The sequence below is a fragment of the Oncorhynchus kisutch genome, linkage group LG23, assembly GCF_002021735.2.
Source record: "Oncorhynchus kisutch isolate 150728-3 linkage group LG23, Okis_V2, whole genome shotgun sequence".
Taxonomy (NCBI): Eukaryota; Metazoa; Chordata; class Actinopteri; order Salmoniformes; family Salmonidae; genus Oncorhynchus; species Oncorhynchus kisutch.
In genome coordinates, this window is record NC_034196.2 from 13,585,212 (window position 1) to 13,605,030 (window position 19,819).

The following is a 19,819-nucleotide window of genomic DNA, read 5'->3' on the forward strand; positions in this document are numbered from 1 at the left end:
CGTTTTGTCATTGTTACAATGCAATTAATGTATTGTTTAGCGTTGTGTTGTATAGTGGCTTTGCTGGCATGCATTTACATTTTTTTTAATGTTGAGTTTGCCACACCAATATTTACATTCTAAAATCGCCACTGCTTGTGAGGCTCTCCATGCTCATTAGTTGCGTCAATATATTTTCTGCTCACTCAATCTGGTTTTCAAAGTCTCCCTTCCTAACTATAACAGCCAACATTTGGTCTCTCGTTTCTGTACGACCAAATTTTGCACGAGGCAAAGGATTAGCCTATAGGCCCCTGTCAATTATTTTCGGTGCAGCGGAAAGGGGATTTTTTGCTGCCCCAAAAAAGAATGAATGAAAGGTGACACTGTCCCGCAAAATCATCCCTTTGTCCCGCATTTGGGTATTTTAAATGTGGTCACTCTATACCAGTAACAATTTTAGTATGCAAATCTTGGTGGAGCAAACTCAAGAAGATGCATGCCAGCAAAGCCACTACACACCACAACATTAAACAATACATTAATTGCACTTTAAAGGCCACAAATGGTGCCCACAAACTGTTAGGGCCTAAATAAAGCTGTCCCAACAGCAGAGCTTTCTTTCCAGCACAATACAGTGAATCTTTACCACCGTTACACCTGGCTATCAGTGGAGCCTTGTCTGGCAGCGAAACAATTCATTCAGCCTCGTTTACTGCCTTTTAAAAAAACATAGCTGATATAGCTAACCATATCTCCCTGGCATATAACATCATTTATGCAGCAGCATATAAGACATTTTTGGACTCACCTTGTGTCCTTTGTCAGCAAGTTTAGTCATCAAAAAAAAGTTTACAATTGCTAGTTGGATGACCGTTAAAAACAGATTTTTCCAGTCTGGCCTCCCAGTTGCAATGCTTGCAGTTAGCCACTATCACCGATTCCTTCCAAACAACTCATTGTTGAATTTGCGATATCCAACTTGTTGTTTATGTCCAATGGCTGATATGTATTATCTATCATTTATCTTCATTATTTATCTTCACATGACAAGGATTAAAAAGGATTTGCCAGTAGATTGTCTACTTGGTTTATGATGATGATGGCTAGCTAAGATTTTGAAAGTATGATGTTCAGCCCAATCAAAGCTACTGTCCATGATTTGGAAGTGCCCTTCCAAGAAGGCTCAAGGTCATTGGCCACAAATAAAACGTGATTTTATTTGTGGCCAATGACCTTAAGCCTTCTCGGAAGGGCACTTCCAATGTAACTCTATGGCAGCACCCAAAGGGCTCACATTCTTTATGTCTACTCTTACTAAAGGGGAGGGGGGGGGGGGGTAATGTAGTGTCCCCATGAGTGACAGAACACTGAGCTAATCACGGTGCAATGCTGAGCCAATCATAGTGCAATGCTCCTATTTTCTGCTGGCCAGCCCCACCACAACAGAAAGCACTGAGCTAGGCTTTTTTTTTGTGCATTTGGAGCTGCCTGTTTGCATGTGGCTTTATTAACTCAAAGATCCCCCCCCCCCCCCAAAAATGACATTTTTTGCAAACTGATATGTGACACGTATTAATGCCAAAATAACATGCAAAACAGGCAAGCCCCCCCGATTTAAAAAAAGGTGAGGTCGCCACTGCCCTATGCACAGAAGATGTTCAACTTCTTGGTCTATGTTCTTGCCTGGTGGGAGATGACGTCAGTTTATACAGTTCAACAACAAACAACAACAATGACCACATGCATGGAACTGTGACATGTATTTATTTTGTTACAGTAAACAAGGACAGTCATAACATGTATTCTATAATATGTTACTGTAGAGTAGACTGAGGTGGGAAGCAGAGACAAATGCAGTATGTTGGAAGCCATAGTGACTCTAGCGGTTTGGATGAAGATCAATCCATTCTAGTGGACATTCATTTAGAGAGTTGTGACTGGATAGAGCCAGTCTAAACAGGCATTGACTTGTACTTGTATTTAAAGTGCGAACGAGTAAACAACCGTTTCTAGAGGACACCAGGTATGTCCAGAGCACTCACAAACACATACATCCACACCCACACAACTGTGCACACAGACAGACATAGACAACCACATGAGTGTACAAACAAGTACACACACACTATAAATAATTTATTTAAAACGTTATCTCTGCAGACTATTGTTGAGCTGCAGTAAACAGTCATGTCAGTTTAAAAAAAAGATACAAAATAATGCTCAAAATAAACACTGAACAGAACATCTAAAGAGAACAGGTGATGGACACCTGTAACATGCTTCTTCTGATCCTCATATTCACAATTCTGTCCATTTATGTGTGCAAACAGCAGTACAGAGGAAAGAAAAAACGAATTAATTCATTATCTCAATATTTTTGCCTTTCATTTGAACAAGTAGGGCACATCTTATTTATTTATGGTACGATTCATAAATATAATCTTCCGTATAACCAACGGTGGACGATGCACTCGAGAGATCATTCCGTTTTGCTTTGAGAAAAATGGTTAATCTCCTCAGCATCTGTCTCTGGTCACCACTAACACGACCTGACAGAGGAGGCAATCAGTTCATCAGCTGCCCAAACCCTCCCAGACAGACTGTGTGTCCTCTCCCCAGCTCCCAGCCCAGGGCAGCCCGACCCAGAACTCGCCGGCTGAGGCTCACTCAGAGGTTCACAGCCTCATCGGGGCTGCTCTACTTGGAAAATAAAAACTCTTCTTTGATGAATGGGATTCTGGTGAATTAAAACCATCTGTTCTGAAATCAGCGTTTAGTCAATGTTGTGTGTTGTGCAATAAAACACAGCAGCATACTTATGCAAACAAACCCTCCCACTGTGTGATCCAGTCTGCATGTGCTACATGAAAGTACCTCAAATACATAAGAAAAAAAAAGTACTTGACATTAGAAAGCCAAAACAGTCCGGTGAAATCTAATCTGTCTTGTTCCTGTTGTTTAAGATTCCTTTGCTCATAAATAATGACATTCGGAGGACAACACAGTAACAACGTCACTGCAGTTCCTAGGGTAACAATGTCTGTACCAACAAAAGAACTGTACATTTTCCTGAAACTGTCTTTAGCTCTCTGCAATCGGAACATACAAAGAGACAACACAACACAGTGTTTTCTCCTAGTGGGTGTTTTATGAAATTGGTGACCCCCAGCTTCTCCTGTCATGATGACGCATGCTGACACAGGAGGCAGCACTCAGGGCAAGGTGAGGGTACAGTAGGGTACAAAGATTTGTCAATACACAATGCTGGCTCTGACCATTCACCTCTCACAGTAGTGCAGAGCCACATTCGTGGATACAACCTTCCCCCCAAGCTTCTCCCCAACACCCCACGCCTCCAGCTCCAGCTTATCCTCATCCTCTTCTCCTTCCTCCTCCTCCCTCTTTCCCCCCTCCTCCTCTTCATACAGGCTGTGTTCTTCAATAGAGGTCTCCAGGGTATAACTACTATAGGCCTGCACCTCACTGTACTCATAGATTGTGGGCAGGCTACTCCGGAGGCCGAAGCGTCTGCGCAGGGCCACTAGGAGAGGCTGTGGCACGGTGAAGATGTCCACGTTGTTGCCCAGGTCCACCCAGGCCAGGCTGGGGAACTGCAGGGGGTTCTTCACCATCTCCGTCAGGTCCTTCAGCACGCCCACCGTCAGACGGTTGCCGTTGATGGCCAGGGTGGTGAGTTTGGGCATGGAGCCCAGGTGGGGTAGCAGCAGGCGCAGGCTCTCATCCTGCAGCTCGGTGAAGCTGAGGTCCACGGCCGACACAGAGTCACAGTTACTTCGAAGGTAGAAGGCCACCCGGTGGATGTCTCGGCCAGACAGAGGGATGCCAGACAGGTTGACCACATCGTTGGTCAGTTTCTTCTTCAGTGTGGTTTTAAGACTGTGAAAGGAAAGACCAGAGACTGTTAGAAACTACACAGAGAATAGAATTGAAAAGCCAATATTGTTTGCAAGTTGTTTTGGTTCTCAGACTCTAGAGCATAGAATAGCCATTTAGTATACATGATAACAAAGCTGAGACCAAGCATCCTATATTGGCAGTTAGGTATCCTCTAGCGTGCAAAAACAAATGATCTTAACTTAATGATCCTGTCTTTATTGATGTACAGAGAGCCCTGTTATGGGGGACTATGGATGTTGTTTAACTTGACATGGGATCAGAGGTCCCACTGCAACCAGGCAGTAAAAACAGATTATAAGGGAACTGGGAGAATTGTTTTGAGAAGTGTTTTTGGTGAATGTCATATCTTCGTGTGTGTTTCTCTCTCCCTCCCTTCTTCCTTCAGAACAGCCATGCCCTTTCCACAGGGCATGGCTGACATTGGCTATACTGTCCCTTTTCCACAGCTGTCAGTGGGCAAAGAGGCATCAAACTGACACTACCGAGAACATGATTTACTCAACTCTTTCTCTGCATATAGTAGAAGAGCAAACGGTTTTAAAAGAGGATGGGATCTGTGGTGATGGCAAATTAAGAATATGGCATTTAATGATCATACCAATCTTCAAATGACTGGACTAGTGAAATAAAAAATAAAAGTGTATGGAGTGTTCCAAGTGTATGGAGAGTTCCAAGTGTATGGAGAGTTCCAAGTGTATGGAGAGTTCCAAGTGTATGGAGAGTTCCAAGTGTATGGAGAGTTCCAAGTGTATGGAGAGTTCCAAGTATATGGAGAGTTCCAAGTGTGGTAATACTGGACCTTTGACACTGTCATGGTGAATAATCACATCCCTCACTAGCTCTGAGACTAGGCAGAATAGAAGCACTAAACAAAAACCTGCTCCCTGCCATAGTCTGATTAAAAATTCATTTGAAAGCTCAGAGCCAGCTGTACCGTGCGGAGGTGGCACTGGAGTGCAGGACTCTAGATGTGCCATGGAAGAATATTTTATGGATTTGGGGAGAGGGTTGAGCTCCTTTCTCTAGCCTCCAGTAGGACATTACAGTAGGAGGAAGTCAGGGGGAGGAAGTCTTTAAAACAATTGACAATGACAATGTGGGAATGGAGAGAGATTTACATACACACACAGCATTTGTGTAGTTCGCTGGGAGGATGTACTAGGTTACACTCCAGACGTGTATACATTAGCCCTTCTCTCCTCTTAGTCAGTCCTGCTTGCCTGGGGGTTTGAACCCCCTCTCCTCTTAGTCAGTCCTGTTTGCCTGGGGTTTGAACCCCATCTCCTCTTAGTCAGTCCTGTTTGCTTGGGGGTTTGAACCCCCTCTCCTCTTAGTCAGTCCTGTTTGCCTGGGGTTTGAACCCCCTCTCCTCTTAGTCAGTCCTGCTTGCCTGGGGTTTGAACCCCCTCTCCTCTTAGTCAGTCCTGTTTGCCTGGGGTTTGAACCCCATCTCCTCTTAGTCAGTCCTGCTTGCCTGGGATTTGAACCTCCTCTCCTCTCCCCTCCTGCTCCTAGGTTGTGTGGGAGCAGGAGCTTCATAAATGGGCTGCCTGTGGTCCTCACATCTGTCAGCCTCTCTGCTCTGGAGCAGCCAGGGAAAGGCCTGCAGCAGCTAACTGGAGCTCAGATTTGTGAAGTTATTGATTCCTCGAGTGGGCTATAATTCAACTCCCTCTCTCTACTTCCTACTCTCGCTTTCCCTCCTTCCCTCGATCACCATCCATCCCGCTCTCCCTTCCTCTGCAATCCCTGTCTGGGCTGTTTCAGGTTATTTTGCTCTGTATGTTGTAAGATCTATTTTTATCTTGCTACCCTTTTCTCTCTAACAACCCCTAAGGATTAGAATGGCAAGCTGATTTCCCCACAGAAATATAAGGTGTACTCTGCACCACCTCTATATGGTAATTAACGTCATTGGCATTGACTGGTTGCTCCTTCACTCTCCCCTCTAAATGCCAGGGAGCCCCATCTGTCTCTCCCTAGCTCTACTCAGCAGAGTTGCTCTGGGGCTTTTGCTTTGTGCAAGATCTGCAAGATGTAGGCTACACTTTCTGAGCCAACAGAGCCATGCATCAACTTTCGTTTTGTGTTGTTCTGTATTTTGGCAGCTTGAGGGCTCAGAGGATGTGGGTATTTCCCAGTTCCTGCTGGAGCAGCCTGCTTTCTCTCCTCATTGTGTGGGCGGAAAGAGATAGGAAAGAGAGAAGGGGGAGTAGAGCGAAGGGGGGATAGGAAGAGAGAAAAAGAGAGTACAGAGAAAGAGCGAGACAGCGAAAGAGTGAGAGAGAGAGATAAATAAAGAAGGAAAGAAAGAGCCTGTTCCAGTTCGACTGCGACGGGGCGTGTGGGTGGTGTAGGGCAATATTCTCTGTACTATTGTTTTAATGAGGCTGAGAAGCAGAGACGGTCTCAGACCGCCATCCAAATCCACTGCCTCCTAGCAAGGTGGGCAGAATGCCACCCACAGGCCTAGGGCTCCGCTTGGTTCAGACTTATGGGCACAACCAACCTTTCTCACTGCCCGTTACCATGAAAAGATAAAATAACTACAAATGTCTCTCTTGTTCTAATTTAATGCACCCACTTTGCCAGTTCCCCACACCCACTTTGCCTGTGGCCAGCAGTATCATTTTACTTGGACCTGCAAGTTTCTACAACATAAACAACAGGACTTCAAAGGCAGCCAGATTCTGTCTGCATAATAAGCAAGATGATGCATCTCAAGAACACTGAGCTTTTCCTGTATTAGGTCTCATTTAAGAGCAAATGAGCGAGGGATATCCATCTATCCACTCCAGCAAAAGGGATTTGATTATGCAGCACAGGAACCTAAATGACAATGGAGTACCCTTCGTAAAGATATTAGCTGGTCCCTTATTTAGGGGACTTTGAGCAGTTCTGAACCGGTTCCGGACAACATTTTTGTGTACAGAGCTCTCTGTGAACGGCGCAACATCAATTGCTGTGAACTCCGTGAAAGCTCTGGTTGTCCCTCATCTCATGCCGCTCTCCGCTTTCAGCTGAGATGCAGTATGTAAAATCTGACACCTCATTTACATAGGGAGCGACACGTCACATTTTCTGGCATAGCCAGACAAATGATCGATTTCCTCTGGCTGTGAACCTTGCAGCTCCGCTTGCAATACTGCATATGAAAAGGAGCCTAGCGATTACAGATAAAGTGGTCTCATCTCGTTGTAATGTTCTCAGATGGATTTAGAGCTCACAACATGAAGAACTACCAAATAATTTTGTCAAATTGAAACAAGACCACTTTCTCTTGGTCACAGTGGGATGAAATCCCTTTGTGCTTAAAGCTAAAATTATATAGAGTCATCAGCCATTTGAATGGCGAGAGATGGTGAGATGTTAGCATGTCTTGGGGGTATGATCTTTGACCCTCTTCTCACTCATCCTTATTCACGATTCATTGAGGATTATCCATAATCATGGTAGCATTCACATTAATGTAGCAGTGTTTAGAAACATATTATATTCTTATTTACAATAAAAGTGACTACATAATTACACAATACATTATTTACGATTCATTTCTATTGGGCACAACATAATCTGAAACAAAACCAACATTTATGCAGTTCGCTGGTAGGATGTACTACAGTGGTTCGTCCTTGAAAAATAGCAGCGTACTGCGGCACAGCTTGCATGGTGCCGCAGAATTCTATGGCACATTATTTAAGTGCCAACTACTGGTAACATTAATGCTAGTTAGTGCTAGTTTCACCACCAGAGGGCATCTTTGAGAAGCATTTGATAGCCTTCAAATCAAATCCAATTTATTTGTCACATACTCATGGTTAGCAGATGTTAATGCGAGTGTAGCGAAATGCTTGTGCTTCTTGTTCCGACAATGCAGTAATAACCAACAAGTAATCTAACCTAACAATTCCAAAACTACTACCTTATACACACAAGTGTAAAGGGATAAAGAATATGTACATAAAGATATGAATGAGTGATGGTACAGAATGGCATAGGCAAGATGCAATAGATTGTATCGAGTACAGTATATACATATGAGATGAGTAATGTAGGGTATGTAAACAAAGTGGCATAGTTTAAAGTGGCTAGTGATACATGTATTACATAAAGATGCAGTAGATGATATAGAGTACAGTATATACATATACATATACATATGAGATGAATAATGTAGGGTATGTAAACATTATATTAAGTAGCATTGTTTAAAGTGGCTAGTGATATATTTTACATCAATTTCCATCAATTCCCATTATTAAAGTGGCTGGAGTTGAGTCAGTGTGCTGGCAGCAGCCACTTCAATAGTGGCTGTACTAGATAATTTAAAACCTTTTTTTGTAAGAACATAGTATATGGGACTGATTTAAAGAAGTTTTGCTTCATTAATTTGATTCAAATTATGGTGTTTCTAACCCTCTGGGTTTCCATTAGGATAGATCGGAAAATATGGCGCTGTATAACGTGACAGTCGGGAGTAGGCTACAGTACTTGGCTATTTAGCTAAAGAATCTCTGTGTTGTGCGGGCATGTGGGAGGCCGGGGTTCAATTCCGTGATGCAGAGGAAGGACTAGGCTGTCCTTGTAAATAAGAATTTGTTCTTAACTGACTTGCCTAGTTAAGTAAAGGTTGCACTAAGAGCATAACATTTATACACCCTAATTTTATAATTGTAGTATAACCAATATTCAAACAGAGATTCAGTGAAAATAAAAATCTCATTGATTTATCAAGACCAGCAGCGCAAAACAATGCTAAAATAGTTGAAGGCACGGTTATCTGTAGCAACACATTTTGCATTGCGATGTGGTGACGGGGGCTCCACTCCGGTGCAAAGTATCAAAATACAGAGAGGTGCTGGTAAAGGTATATTGTCCTGCTAATAGCCCATAATGGCTATTAAAAGCAAAAAAAAAGCATAAAGATGCCATTATTTGTTACATTGTTTTAGTTTGAATGTGCAGGCTGGCACTAAGCACAGCCGGAATGTTTCCCTAGTCAGTGCCATTATTAGTGCAATGCCCCATAAAGTGCTGCTCTGTGCTACCAGGGTGGCGGGTGGGGGTCCACCCTCCCTCCCCCTCCATTCCCCATGGGCTAGGTCTGTCTTCTGTGCCCATCCCGTGCCCCCTGCCCTTGTGCCTTGAACCTCGCGTGCTTTCAGTGGATACAGATGGAGAACTGCAAGGCAAAACCATTGTGCGCCACTCGGGAGCCATGATATATTGTCCTGCTAATAACAAGTGTCACGTTCTGACCTTTATTCCTTTGTTTTGTCTTTATTTAGCATGGTCAGGGCGTGAGTTGGGGTGGGCAGTCTGTGTTAGTTTTTCTATATTTTCTATTTCTGTGTTTGGCCTGATATGGTTCTCAATCAGAGGCAGCTGTCTATCGTTGTCCCTGATTGAGAACCATATTTAGGTAGCCTGTTTTCCTTTGTGTTTTGTGGGTGGTTATTTTCAGTCTTTGTGTGTCTGTACCAGATAGAACTGTTTCGGTTTTCAATTTGTTGTTTTGTTTTTGAAGTGTTCAGTTTCATTAAAAGAAACATGGCACCAGCCTTACACATGGTGTCCCCGGTTCGCCATTCCACCTCGCCACACTGGCCGGGCTACGGGGAGCATTCAACCAGGTAAGGTTGGACAGGCTCAGTGCTCAAGAGCTCCAGTGCGCCTGCACTGTCCGGTCTATCCAGTGCCACCTCCACGCACCAGCCCTCCGGTGGCAGCCCCCTGCACCAGGCTGTCTCTCCGTTTCCTCCCAACAGGTGCTCTCGCCTGCCCAGCGCTGCCAGAGCCTTCCTCCTGCCCAGCGCTGCCAGAGCCTTCCGTCTGTCCTGAGCCGCCAGAGTCTCCCGTCTGTCCTGAGCCGCCAGTCAGCCAGGAGCCGCCAGAGCCGCCAGTCAGCCAGGAGTCGCTTGTCAGCCAGGAGCCGCCAGAGCCGCCAGTCAGCTAGGAGCCGCCAGGAGCCGCCAGCCAGCCAGGAACCGCCAGCCAGGAGCCGCCAGCCAGCCAGGAGCCGCAAGAGCCGTCAGTCAGCCAGGAGCCGCCAGAGCCGTCAGCCAGCCAGGAGCCTCCAGAGCCGTCAGCCAGGCAGGAGCCTCCAGAGCCGTCAGCCAGCCAGGATCCTCCAGAGCCGTCAGCCAGCCAGGATCCTCCAGAGCCGTCAGCCAGCCAGGAGCCTCCAGAGCCGTCAGCCAGCCAGGAGCCTCCAGAGCCGTCAGCCAGCCAGGAGCTGCCAGAGCCGTCAGTCAGCCAGGAGCCGCCAGAGCCGTCCTTCATTCCGGAGCTGCCGGAGTCTCCCACCTGTCCGGCGCTGCCGGAATCTCCTGTCCATTCGGGACCCGTGGCGAGAGTCACCAGTCCGAGGTCGGCGGCGAGGGTCGCCGCTCATAAGAGGCCACGGGGGCGGTTGAGGAGGCAGACAAAAACTGTGGTGAAGTGGGGTCCACGTCCCACGCCAGAGCCGCCACCGCGGACAGATGCCCATCCAGACCCTCCCCTAAAGGTTCAGGTTTTGAGGCCGGAGTCCGCACCTTTGGGGGGGGGGGGAAGGCAGCTGTCTATCATTATCCCTGATTGAGAACCATATTTAGGTAGCCTGTTTTCCTTTGTGTTTTGTGGGTGGTTATTTTCAGTCTTTGTGTGTCTGTACCAGATAGAACTGTTTCGGTTTTCAATTTGTTGTTTTGTTTTTGAAGTGTTCAGTTTCATTAAAAGAAAGATGAACACTTACCACGCTGCGCTTTGGTCCAATCCTTCTTTCACCTCTGAATGCAGTTACAACAGGGTTAATCATAAATCTGTGAAAATATCCAATGGGCTTTTATATAATTCTAAATGAATAATAATAATAATCGCTTTGTTTAAAAAATAACATTATTTCGGAGATGATTTTGTTTTCAAATAACGGAAAATGAGTGAGAAAAAGGCCATGCGGTGAGACATTGTTACTAGTTTGTAAATAAAGCCAGTTTGTTATTCAGAAGTATTTATGCTAACATCTCACCATTACCAATAACAGAGACGCCATTCATGTAATCATTGCGTGCTAGGAATATGGGACCAAATACTAACATTTTGTGGAACCCCACCGTGTTTTTATTACTTCTGAAACAAATGTCTTTCTCTGAGCAATTAGTATAATCAAATATAACTCGAAAGCACTTCAATAATTTTAAGCCCTATTTTGTTTAATAGGGAAAAAAAATCATACAATTTTCACATTTTCATATTTGTACTGTGTTCTTGAGCTTCTGTCCTCAAAAGTGACTACACCTCAGCAATTCAATCTTTCTGGCAGTATAAGCATTACTTGGTATTGTTTACGGCCCTCTCATGATAAAAAAATGATTGGTTATGTCTATTTATGTGGAAATATACATTTTGATATTACATTTAACAGGTTAACATTTAACAGCTGCTCTGGCTGATTGCCTTTCATAGCTGTTCTTTCCTATAGGAAATAATCCTCTTTTTAATATGGATGTCTATGGGCACTCATTCTCATTATATGACAATCTATGTTATCTATTGAGGAATAGGGCTGTAGAGTCTACGGTAAAATATCCTCAAACACTGGTGTATAAAGCTGAGACGGTAGGCCAGAACTAAAGACAGATCTTTATCAGCTTCAAAAGCTCTGAACAAACAATCCATTCAGTGAAATAGGGCGAGGCCATCACCTGTGATTTAGTGTCAGTTTAAACAGCTCTGGGTTGAGATCATACAGGGTAAGTTATGGCAACATCCATTTCAAGACCTGCCGCCACAAATCCAGAGATTTACAGAGCGGGCCGCGACAGCACAGATAGCATGACGTCAACTCATGTCTCAGCCAGAGGAGCTCTCTTCATGCAACCCCTATTCCCTATTTCAGCGCACATCAGCATTCATGTAAATTTGTATTCAGGCTGTTGATTAGCATGTGTATTTGTGTACTGTGTAAGTGTTGCTTTTGAACTCTGGTAGTTGAGTTCATTCTGGTCACTTAAAACTCTTCCTGGCTGTGGTGATAGCAACTCCAGTAAAGACCTTAGCGGACTCATTGATTTATTTCTTTACCTTCACCCTTTCTCATCCTCTCCTTTAATCTCTACCACACTACTACTGTCTGTCAGGGTCATTTTAGACCCATTGGGGCTAATGGCTATGTTCAGTGTAGCTGCTCTCCTGGTGGACAGAAGGTAAGTGGTCATAAGCATTGGCCTTCTTTGTCCCTCCCAATTATTTCTCCCTGGGAAAGCCCTGGCAGGACTTAACTCTCTCAAGGTACACAACCTATCTTGAAATGGGAAGGTGGGGGATGAACATTTCTGTCACTACTAAAAACTTGATTTGGAAAGAAATGTGGTGAACTTTTACCAGACACTTTTCGCACAACACCTAAAGCGTCTGGGGGTGGGTGGTGAGGGATACATGCAAATGTTGAGGGAATCTTGAAATCTGTCCAACCACATAGAATACACATTCCCCTTCATCTACCCCCATAAATCAGCATAGAGAGCCTGGGAGTAAAGTTATAGTGTTTCAGTGGATATAAACTTAATTCCTACTGACCAGTTTTTGTGCACTTCAATATCCAAATCTACTCTAAATGGTGGGATGACTCAGTCTCATATGGTAAATGTAAGGAGTTGCCGTGATGGATGTGGACTTACAGAAACTCAGACTTAGTCATTTACCAGACACTCTTATCCAGAGCGACTTACAGGAAAAATGTGGGTTAAGTGCCTTGTTCAAGGGCACAGACAGATTTTTCACCTAGTCAGCTCAGGGATTCAAACCTGTGACCTTTTGGTTACTGGCCCAATACTCTTAACTGTTAGGCTACCTGCCAGCGTAGCAGGTCACTCCAGCAATATGCTCGAAAAGGTGCTCAGGCATAAATAATATGCACTATGTGAGTCTCTCAGGGAACTGGGAAGAGGGTCTAACTAGGTAATACTAATTAGAATCCTCCAGGCGGTTACACTTCAGCTGAGCAATGCAAAGACACACGTGACTCATGTCAGCCGAATGAAATAAAGGCACTTGAGAAATATTGGATGTGGATGCTATCCCAGAGGCCCGGTGGATCCAGCTGGATTAATGTCTGCTTCATCAACGCTTTGGTCCTGAGTTGTTTATTCAGGATATGGGTATCTGTATTAAACATGATGGATGGTCTGGGTATCTGTATTAAACATGATGGATGGTCTGGGTATCAGTATTATACATGATGGATGGTCTGGGTATCTGTATTATACATGATGGATGGTCTGGGTATCTGTATTATACATGATGGATGGTCTGGGTATTATTTAACTAGGCAAGTCAGTTAAGAACAAATTCTTATTTTCAATTACGGCCTAGGAACAGTGGGTTAACTGCCTGTTCAGGGGCAGAATGACTTATTTGTACCTTGTCAGCTCGGGGATTTGAACTTGCAACCTTCTGGTTACTAGTCCAACACCACTAGGCTACCCTGCCGCCCCATTATACATGATGGATGGTCTGGGTATCTGTACTAAACATGATGGATGGTCTGGGTATCTGTATTATACATGATGGATGGTCTGGGTATCTGTATTATACATGATGGATGGTCTGGGTATCTGTATTATACATGATGGATGGTCTGGGTATTATTTAACTAGGCAAGTCAGTTAAGAACAAATTCTTATTTTCAATTATGGCCTAGGAACAGTGGGTTAACTGCCTGTTCAGGGGCAGAATGACTTATTTGTACCTTGTCAGCTCGGGGATTTGAACTTGCAACCTTCTGGTTACTAGTCCAACACCACTAGGCTACCCTGCCGCCCCATTATACATGATGGATGGTCTGGGTATCTGTACTAAACATGATGGATGGTCTGGGTATCTGTATTATACATGATGGATTGTCTGGGTATCTGTATTATACATGATGGATTGTCTGGGTATCTGTATTATACATGATGGATTGTCTGGGTATCTGTATTATACATGATGGATTGTCTGGGTATCTGTATTATACATGATGGATTGTCTGGGTATCTGTACTAAACATTATGGATGGTCTGGGTATCCGTACTAAACATTATGGATGGTCTGGGTATCCGTATTAAACATGATGGATGGTCTGGGTATCTGTATTAAACATGATGGATTGTCTGGGTATCTGTACTAAACATGATGGATGGTCTGGGTATCTGTATTAAACATGATGGATGGTCTGGGCATCTGTATTAAACATGATGAATGGTATGGGTATCTGTATTAAACATGATGGATGGTCTGGGTATCCGTATTAAACATGATGGATGGTCTGGGTATCTGTATTAAACATGATGGATGGTCTGGATATCTGTATTAAACATGATGGATGGTCTGGATATCTGTATTAAACATGATGGATGGTCTAGGTTGGCTGAGCCTTGTGAGAACCAGGGCTTTCTGCTAACTAATCTATTCTTTCAACACCAAACCAGGTATGGAATTCTCTCGTTGTTCTGTATGTTGTTCTTTCTTTCAGTCTGTGTCATGTCTATTGGCGAGATAGGGCACAGATTCCCAGGCCTGGGTGGTTTTAAAAGGAGACACCACAGAGAAGCTTTTCAGAGTGAAAATATTTGACAACATTTTAGTACTGCTGCTGGGCCCGTTGCACAAATGGATGTGCATGCAGTGATTTAGAACTTCGCCACAGGGCCTTGGAAGCTAACATTCAGCAACATGTTTGGTTTGAGCCAAGCTATCATTCCGATTGGGCACGCATATGAACATACACACACAGGCTTTCACCCCTAAACCCACCGCTAAGTAAGTCTCTTCCAACAGCCTCTGAAGGAGTCCTATCCTCCCACCAACCCTTCATGATCCAGCTCTATGAGACCCCCAGGCTTCTCCACAGGTGTATGCCAGGGTGCTTTAATTAGCCCAGAGAAGGGCACTGAGGTCTCAGAGGGAGGGGAGGAGCAGACTGTATCAGTGCCAACCAACGCCTCCTTCCCTCCACTAATACGCCAATCAGCCACTTCTCATGGGCCCTCCTGACACCAGCACGCCACCGGGTTCCCCTAACATAGGCTGGAGTGGCAGCTCAGCTCAGTGTGCAACGACACGCACCACAACACAACAACGTGAGGGAACAGAACACAACATGAAGGAACACACGTACAATAACACAATTCAAGGTAAAGCAAAGCCATGAACTATAAACTGTAATAACCTTTCTCCCACACTCGCTGTTTCCCTTGCTCTCCTGCCTAATAGGATCTACTGTATCTGTACTAAGTTCACAAAGGTTGTTTTTTTCATTGAATGTATAAAGTGAATCATTAATAAAGTGAATAATTGACAGTTGCTTACTCAGTATCTGGAGCTACAAAACCCTGGATCATTGTTATTCTAACTTCCACGACGCATATAAGGCCCTCCCCCGCCCTCCTTTCGGAAAAGCTGACCACGATTCCATTTTGTTGCTTCCAGCCTACAGACAGAAACTAAAACAAGAAGCTCCCGCGCTCAGGTCTGTTCAACGCTGGTCCGACCAATCTGATTCCACGCTTCAAGACTGCTTCGATCACGTGGATTGGGATATGTTCTGCATTGCGTCCAACAACAACATTGACGAATACGCTGATTCGGTGAGCGAGTTCATTAGAAAGTGCATCGGCGATGCTACACCCACAGAAACGTTTAAAACATTCCCAAACCAGAAACTGTGGATTGATGGCAGCATTCGCGCGAAACTGAAAGCGCAAACCACTGCTTTTAACCAGGGCAAGGTGACCGGAAACATGACCGAATACAAACAGTGTAGCTATTCCCTCCGCAAGGCAATCAAACAAGCTAAGTGTCAGTATAGAGACAAAGTAGAGTCACAATTCATTGGCTCAGACACAAGAGGTATGTGGCAGGGTCTACAGTCAATCACGGATTACAAAAAGAAAACCAGCCCAGTCGCGGACCAGGATGTCTTGCTCCCAGACAGACTAAATAACTTTTTTGCTCGCTTTGAGGACAATACAGTGCCACTGACACGGCCCGCTACCAAAACCTGCGGGCTCTCCTTCACTGCAGCCGACGTGAGTAAAACATTTAAACGTGTTAACCCTCGCAAGGCTGCAGGCCCAAACGTCATCCCCAGCCGTGTCCTCAGAGCATGTGCAGACCAGCTTGCTGGTGTGTTTACGGACATATTCAATCAATCCTTATCCCAGTCTGCTGTTCCCACATGCTTCAAGAGGGCCACCATTGTTCCTGTTACCAAGAAAGCTAAGGTAACTGAGCTAAATGACTACCGCCCCGTAGCACTCACTTCCGTCATCATGAAGTGCTTTGAGAGACTAGTCAAGGACCATATCACCTCCACCCTACCTGACACCCTAGACCCACTCCAATTTGCTGACCGCCCCAATTTGTTCCACAGACGACGCAATCGCAATCGCAACCACACTGAACAATGCTCTAACCCATCTGGACAAGAGGAATACCTATGTGAGAATGCTGTTCATCGACTACAGCTCAGCATTTAATACCATAGTACCCTCCAACTCAATCATCAAGTTTGTGGACGACACTACAGTGGTAGGCTTGACTACCAACAACGACGAGACGGCCTACATGGAGGAGGTGAGGGCCCTCGAAGTGTGGTGTCAGAAAAATAACCTCACACTCAACGTCAACAAAACAAAGGAGATGATTGTGGACCTCAGGAAACAGCAGAGGGAGCACCCCCCTATCCACATTGACGGGACAGTAGTGGAGAGGGTGGTAAAGTGAAGTTCCTCGGCATACACGGACAAACTGAATTGGTCCACCCACACAGACAGCGTTGTGAAGAACGGCGCAGCAGCACCTCAAGAAATTCGGCTTGTCACCAAAAGCACTCACAAACTTCTACAGATGCACAATCGAGAGCATCCTGCCGGGCTGTATCACTGCCTGGTACGGCAACTGCTCCGCCCAGAACCGTAAGGCTTTCCAGAGGGTAGTGAGATCTGCACAACGCATCACCGGGGGCAAACTACCTGCCCTCCAGGACACCTACACCAACCGATGTCACAGGAAGGCCATAAAGATCATCAAGGACAACAACCACCCAAGCCACTGCCCCGCTATCATCCAGAAGGTGAGGTCAGTACAGGTGCATCAAAGCAGGGACCGAGAGACTGAAAAACACATTAGACTGTTAAACAGCCACCACTAACATTGAGTGGCTGCTGCCAACATACTGACTCAACTCCAGCCACTTTAATAATAGAAATGGATGGAAATGGATGTAAAAATGTATCACTAGCCACTTTAAACAATGCCACTTAATATAATGTTTACATACCCTACATTACTCATCTCATATGTATATGTATATACTGTACTCTAGATCATCTACTGCATCTTGCCATCTTTATGTAATACATGTATCACTAGCCACTTTAAACTATGCCACTTTATGTTTATATACCCTACATTACTCATCTCATATGTATATACTGTACTCTATACCATCTACTGCATCTTGCCTATGCCATTCTGTACCATCACTCATTCATATATCTTTATGTACATATTCTTTATCCCTTTACACTTGTGTGTATAAGGTAGTAGTTGTGGAATTGTTAGGTTAGATTACTCGTTGGTTATTACTGCATTGTCGGAACTAGAAGCACAAGCATTTCGCTACACTCGCATTAACATCTGCTAACCATGTGTATGTGACAAATAACATTTGATTTGATTTGATTTACAGGTGTTAAGACATATTTCTGTGCGCATGTATTCTACACTCTTAGAAAAATCTTGCACTATCTATAACATAAAAGGGTTGTTTGGCTGTCCTCATAGGAGAACCCTTTGAAGAACCATTTTCTGGTTCCAGGTAGAACCCATTTGGGTTCCATGTAGAACCCTTTCCACAGAGTGTTCTACATGGAACCCAAAAGAGTTCAACCTGGAACCAATGGGGACAGCCAAAGAGCCCCTTTGGAACCCTTTTATCTAAGAGTGTATGAAAAAACTAAAACTATTCCAGAAGTGTATTATTTGCCATGTTTTCAGTTTCCATGGAAAAGAGTTTGCGTTACATAACTGTAACTGGACACCAGGAAGAGTAGCTGCTGCTTTATCCTGATAAAATACTGAATACTAAATCATCGAAGACTGCGCCCCTGTCTGCAATGTCAAGGCCCGGTTATGAAACCAACATTAAAGTGCAGTGTTGCAAAGGGACACAGTGGTGCTTGATGGTAGTTGGGAGGCAATGGGGATTTGCTCTGTGTAAACGTCAGACCAGGCAGCAACAAAAATATTATTTGATTCATTCTTCAGGTTTTCTTTCCCTCCATATTTTCCTGTAATCCCCAATGTTTTTTTCTATGCAAGGCCCAAATCAAAAGCTCTAATATCAGATCAATATGTTTTCACAGATATAATCAATGGATCACAACCACAAAGAATGTGGATATCCTAATTTAGAATTTGGCTAACAGAGCAAAAATGCTGTAGGTAATCAAGGTCATTCTTGCAGGTACATGTGGTGTGGGAGAGCCCTACCACTCAGAGGTGAGTATGTGGTGTAGATGACTCCCAGTGTGGGCGAGTGTGGGCGACATCTCTTCAAGAGAGATTTGAATCTAGATCCGTCTCTTTAGACTACACAAGTATCTCTCCTGGACTTAGTTTGTGTCGTCAAAGAAGTGTAGTGTAAAGAGGCCCTACGATGCTGGGCTCATTGGGAAATGTGCCATTCATTATGGATAAGGACCATGGATGACTCCTTAAGTTTCTCTACAAGGTGGAGGCTAGACATTTTTTAAACTATTATTTTACCAGGTAAGTTGACTGAGAAAACATTCTCATTTACAGCAATCACCTGGGGAATAGTTACAGGGGAAACTACAAACTGGGGATGATTAGGTGACCATGATGGTATGAAGGCCAGATTGGGAATTTAGCCAGGACATCAGGGTTAACACCCCTACTCTTACGACAAGTGCCATGGGCTTTTTAGTGACCATAGAGAGTCAGAACACCTGTTTAACGTCCCATCCAAAAGACAGCAACCTACACAGGGCAATGGGACATTTTTTTTAGACCAGAGGAAAGAGTGCTTCCTACTGGCCCTCCAACACCACTTCCAGTAGCATCTGGTCTCTCATCCAGGGACCAAAACTGCTTAACTTCAGAAGCAAGCCAGCAGTGGGATGCAGGGCGGTATGTTGCTGGCAAAGAACAATGAGAGATTGATTGGATTACCTAGCGTATACAAGAAACTAGACCGACTACTTAATCTATGAGAGGAGGAGACTTTTATACCCAATCAAATGGGTAGGGGAGGGACAACATGAGGCAATGTTCACAGATAAGGTACTTACAATGACATACCACTCTGTTACCTGCTAAGACATTTCCCTTTTTCATCCTCTATTTCATTCTAAGTAAGCATTTCACTCGACTCTAAAAGGAAGTCTATATTTAGATGTATATTTTCCTCCCACATGTTGTTTACTCATTTCACCTCCTTTTCTCACCTTGAGCATGTCTCTCGGGTTATTAAAGGGTCAGGAGGGATGAGTCAGAGTTGTCATGACCTTTTTGTAGAGAGACCTCAGGGGATGCCTGCCGAGACTCCCTGGAAATAGGTTAAACACATTGAAACAGAAGACACTGGGGAAACAGGCAGATGAGTGATGTAAATAAATAAATGAAGTAGAAGTGCTTCAGTATCATGAACAACTTTGTCCTAGACTCACAAGTCTACTGGACTCACTGAACAATGGTAGCGACACAACAGGTAGTGGTAGCAATAGAAGGACAGAACGCTGTTGTGCTCCTGAGCAGGGTAGCTAATTAACCTGAACTGCCGGAGTAAACCAACGTCAACTTGTATACAATACTGCATGCTTAGCTGAACAAGCAAGCCAATGAAAAGCATACTACAATGTCCTTGTGAGTG

At 44.4% G+C, this 19,819-nt stretch overlaps 1 protein-coding gene across 1 annotated transcript in view; it reads right to left on the reverse strand.

Annotated features, from left to right (window-relative positions):
- Positions 1–1,729: 1,729 nt before the first annotated feature.
- Positions 1,730–19,819, reverse strand: part of lrrc75bb (leucine rich repeat containing 75Bb) — a 52,485-nt gene continuing 34,395 nt past the window's right edge. The window contains exon 4 of the mRNA XM_020458405.2: positions 1,730–3,879. Coding sequence (XP_020313994.1) covers positions 3,261–3,879 — 619 coding nt within the window. The 3' untranslated portion in view covers positions 1,730–3,260. The remainder of the gene's footprint in view (positions 3,880–19,819) is intronic.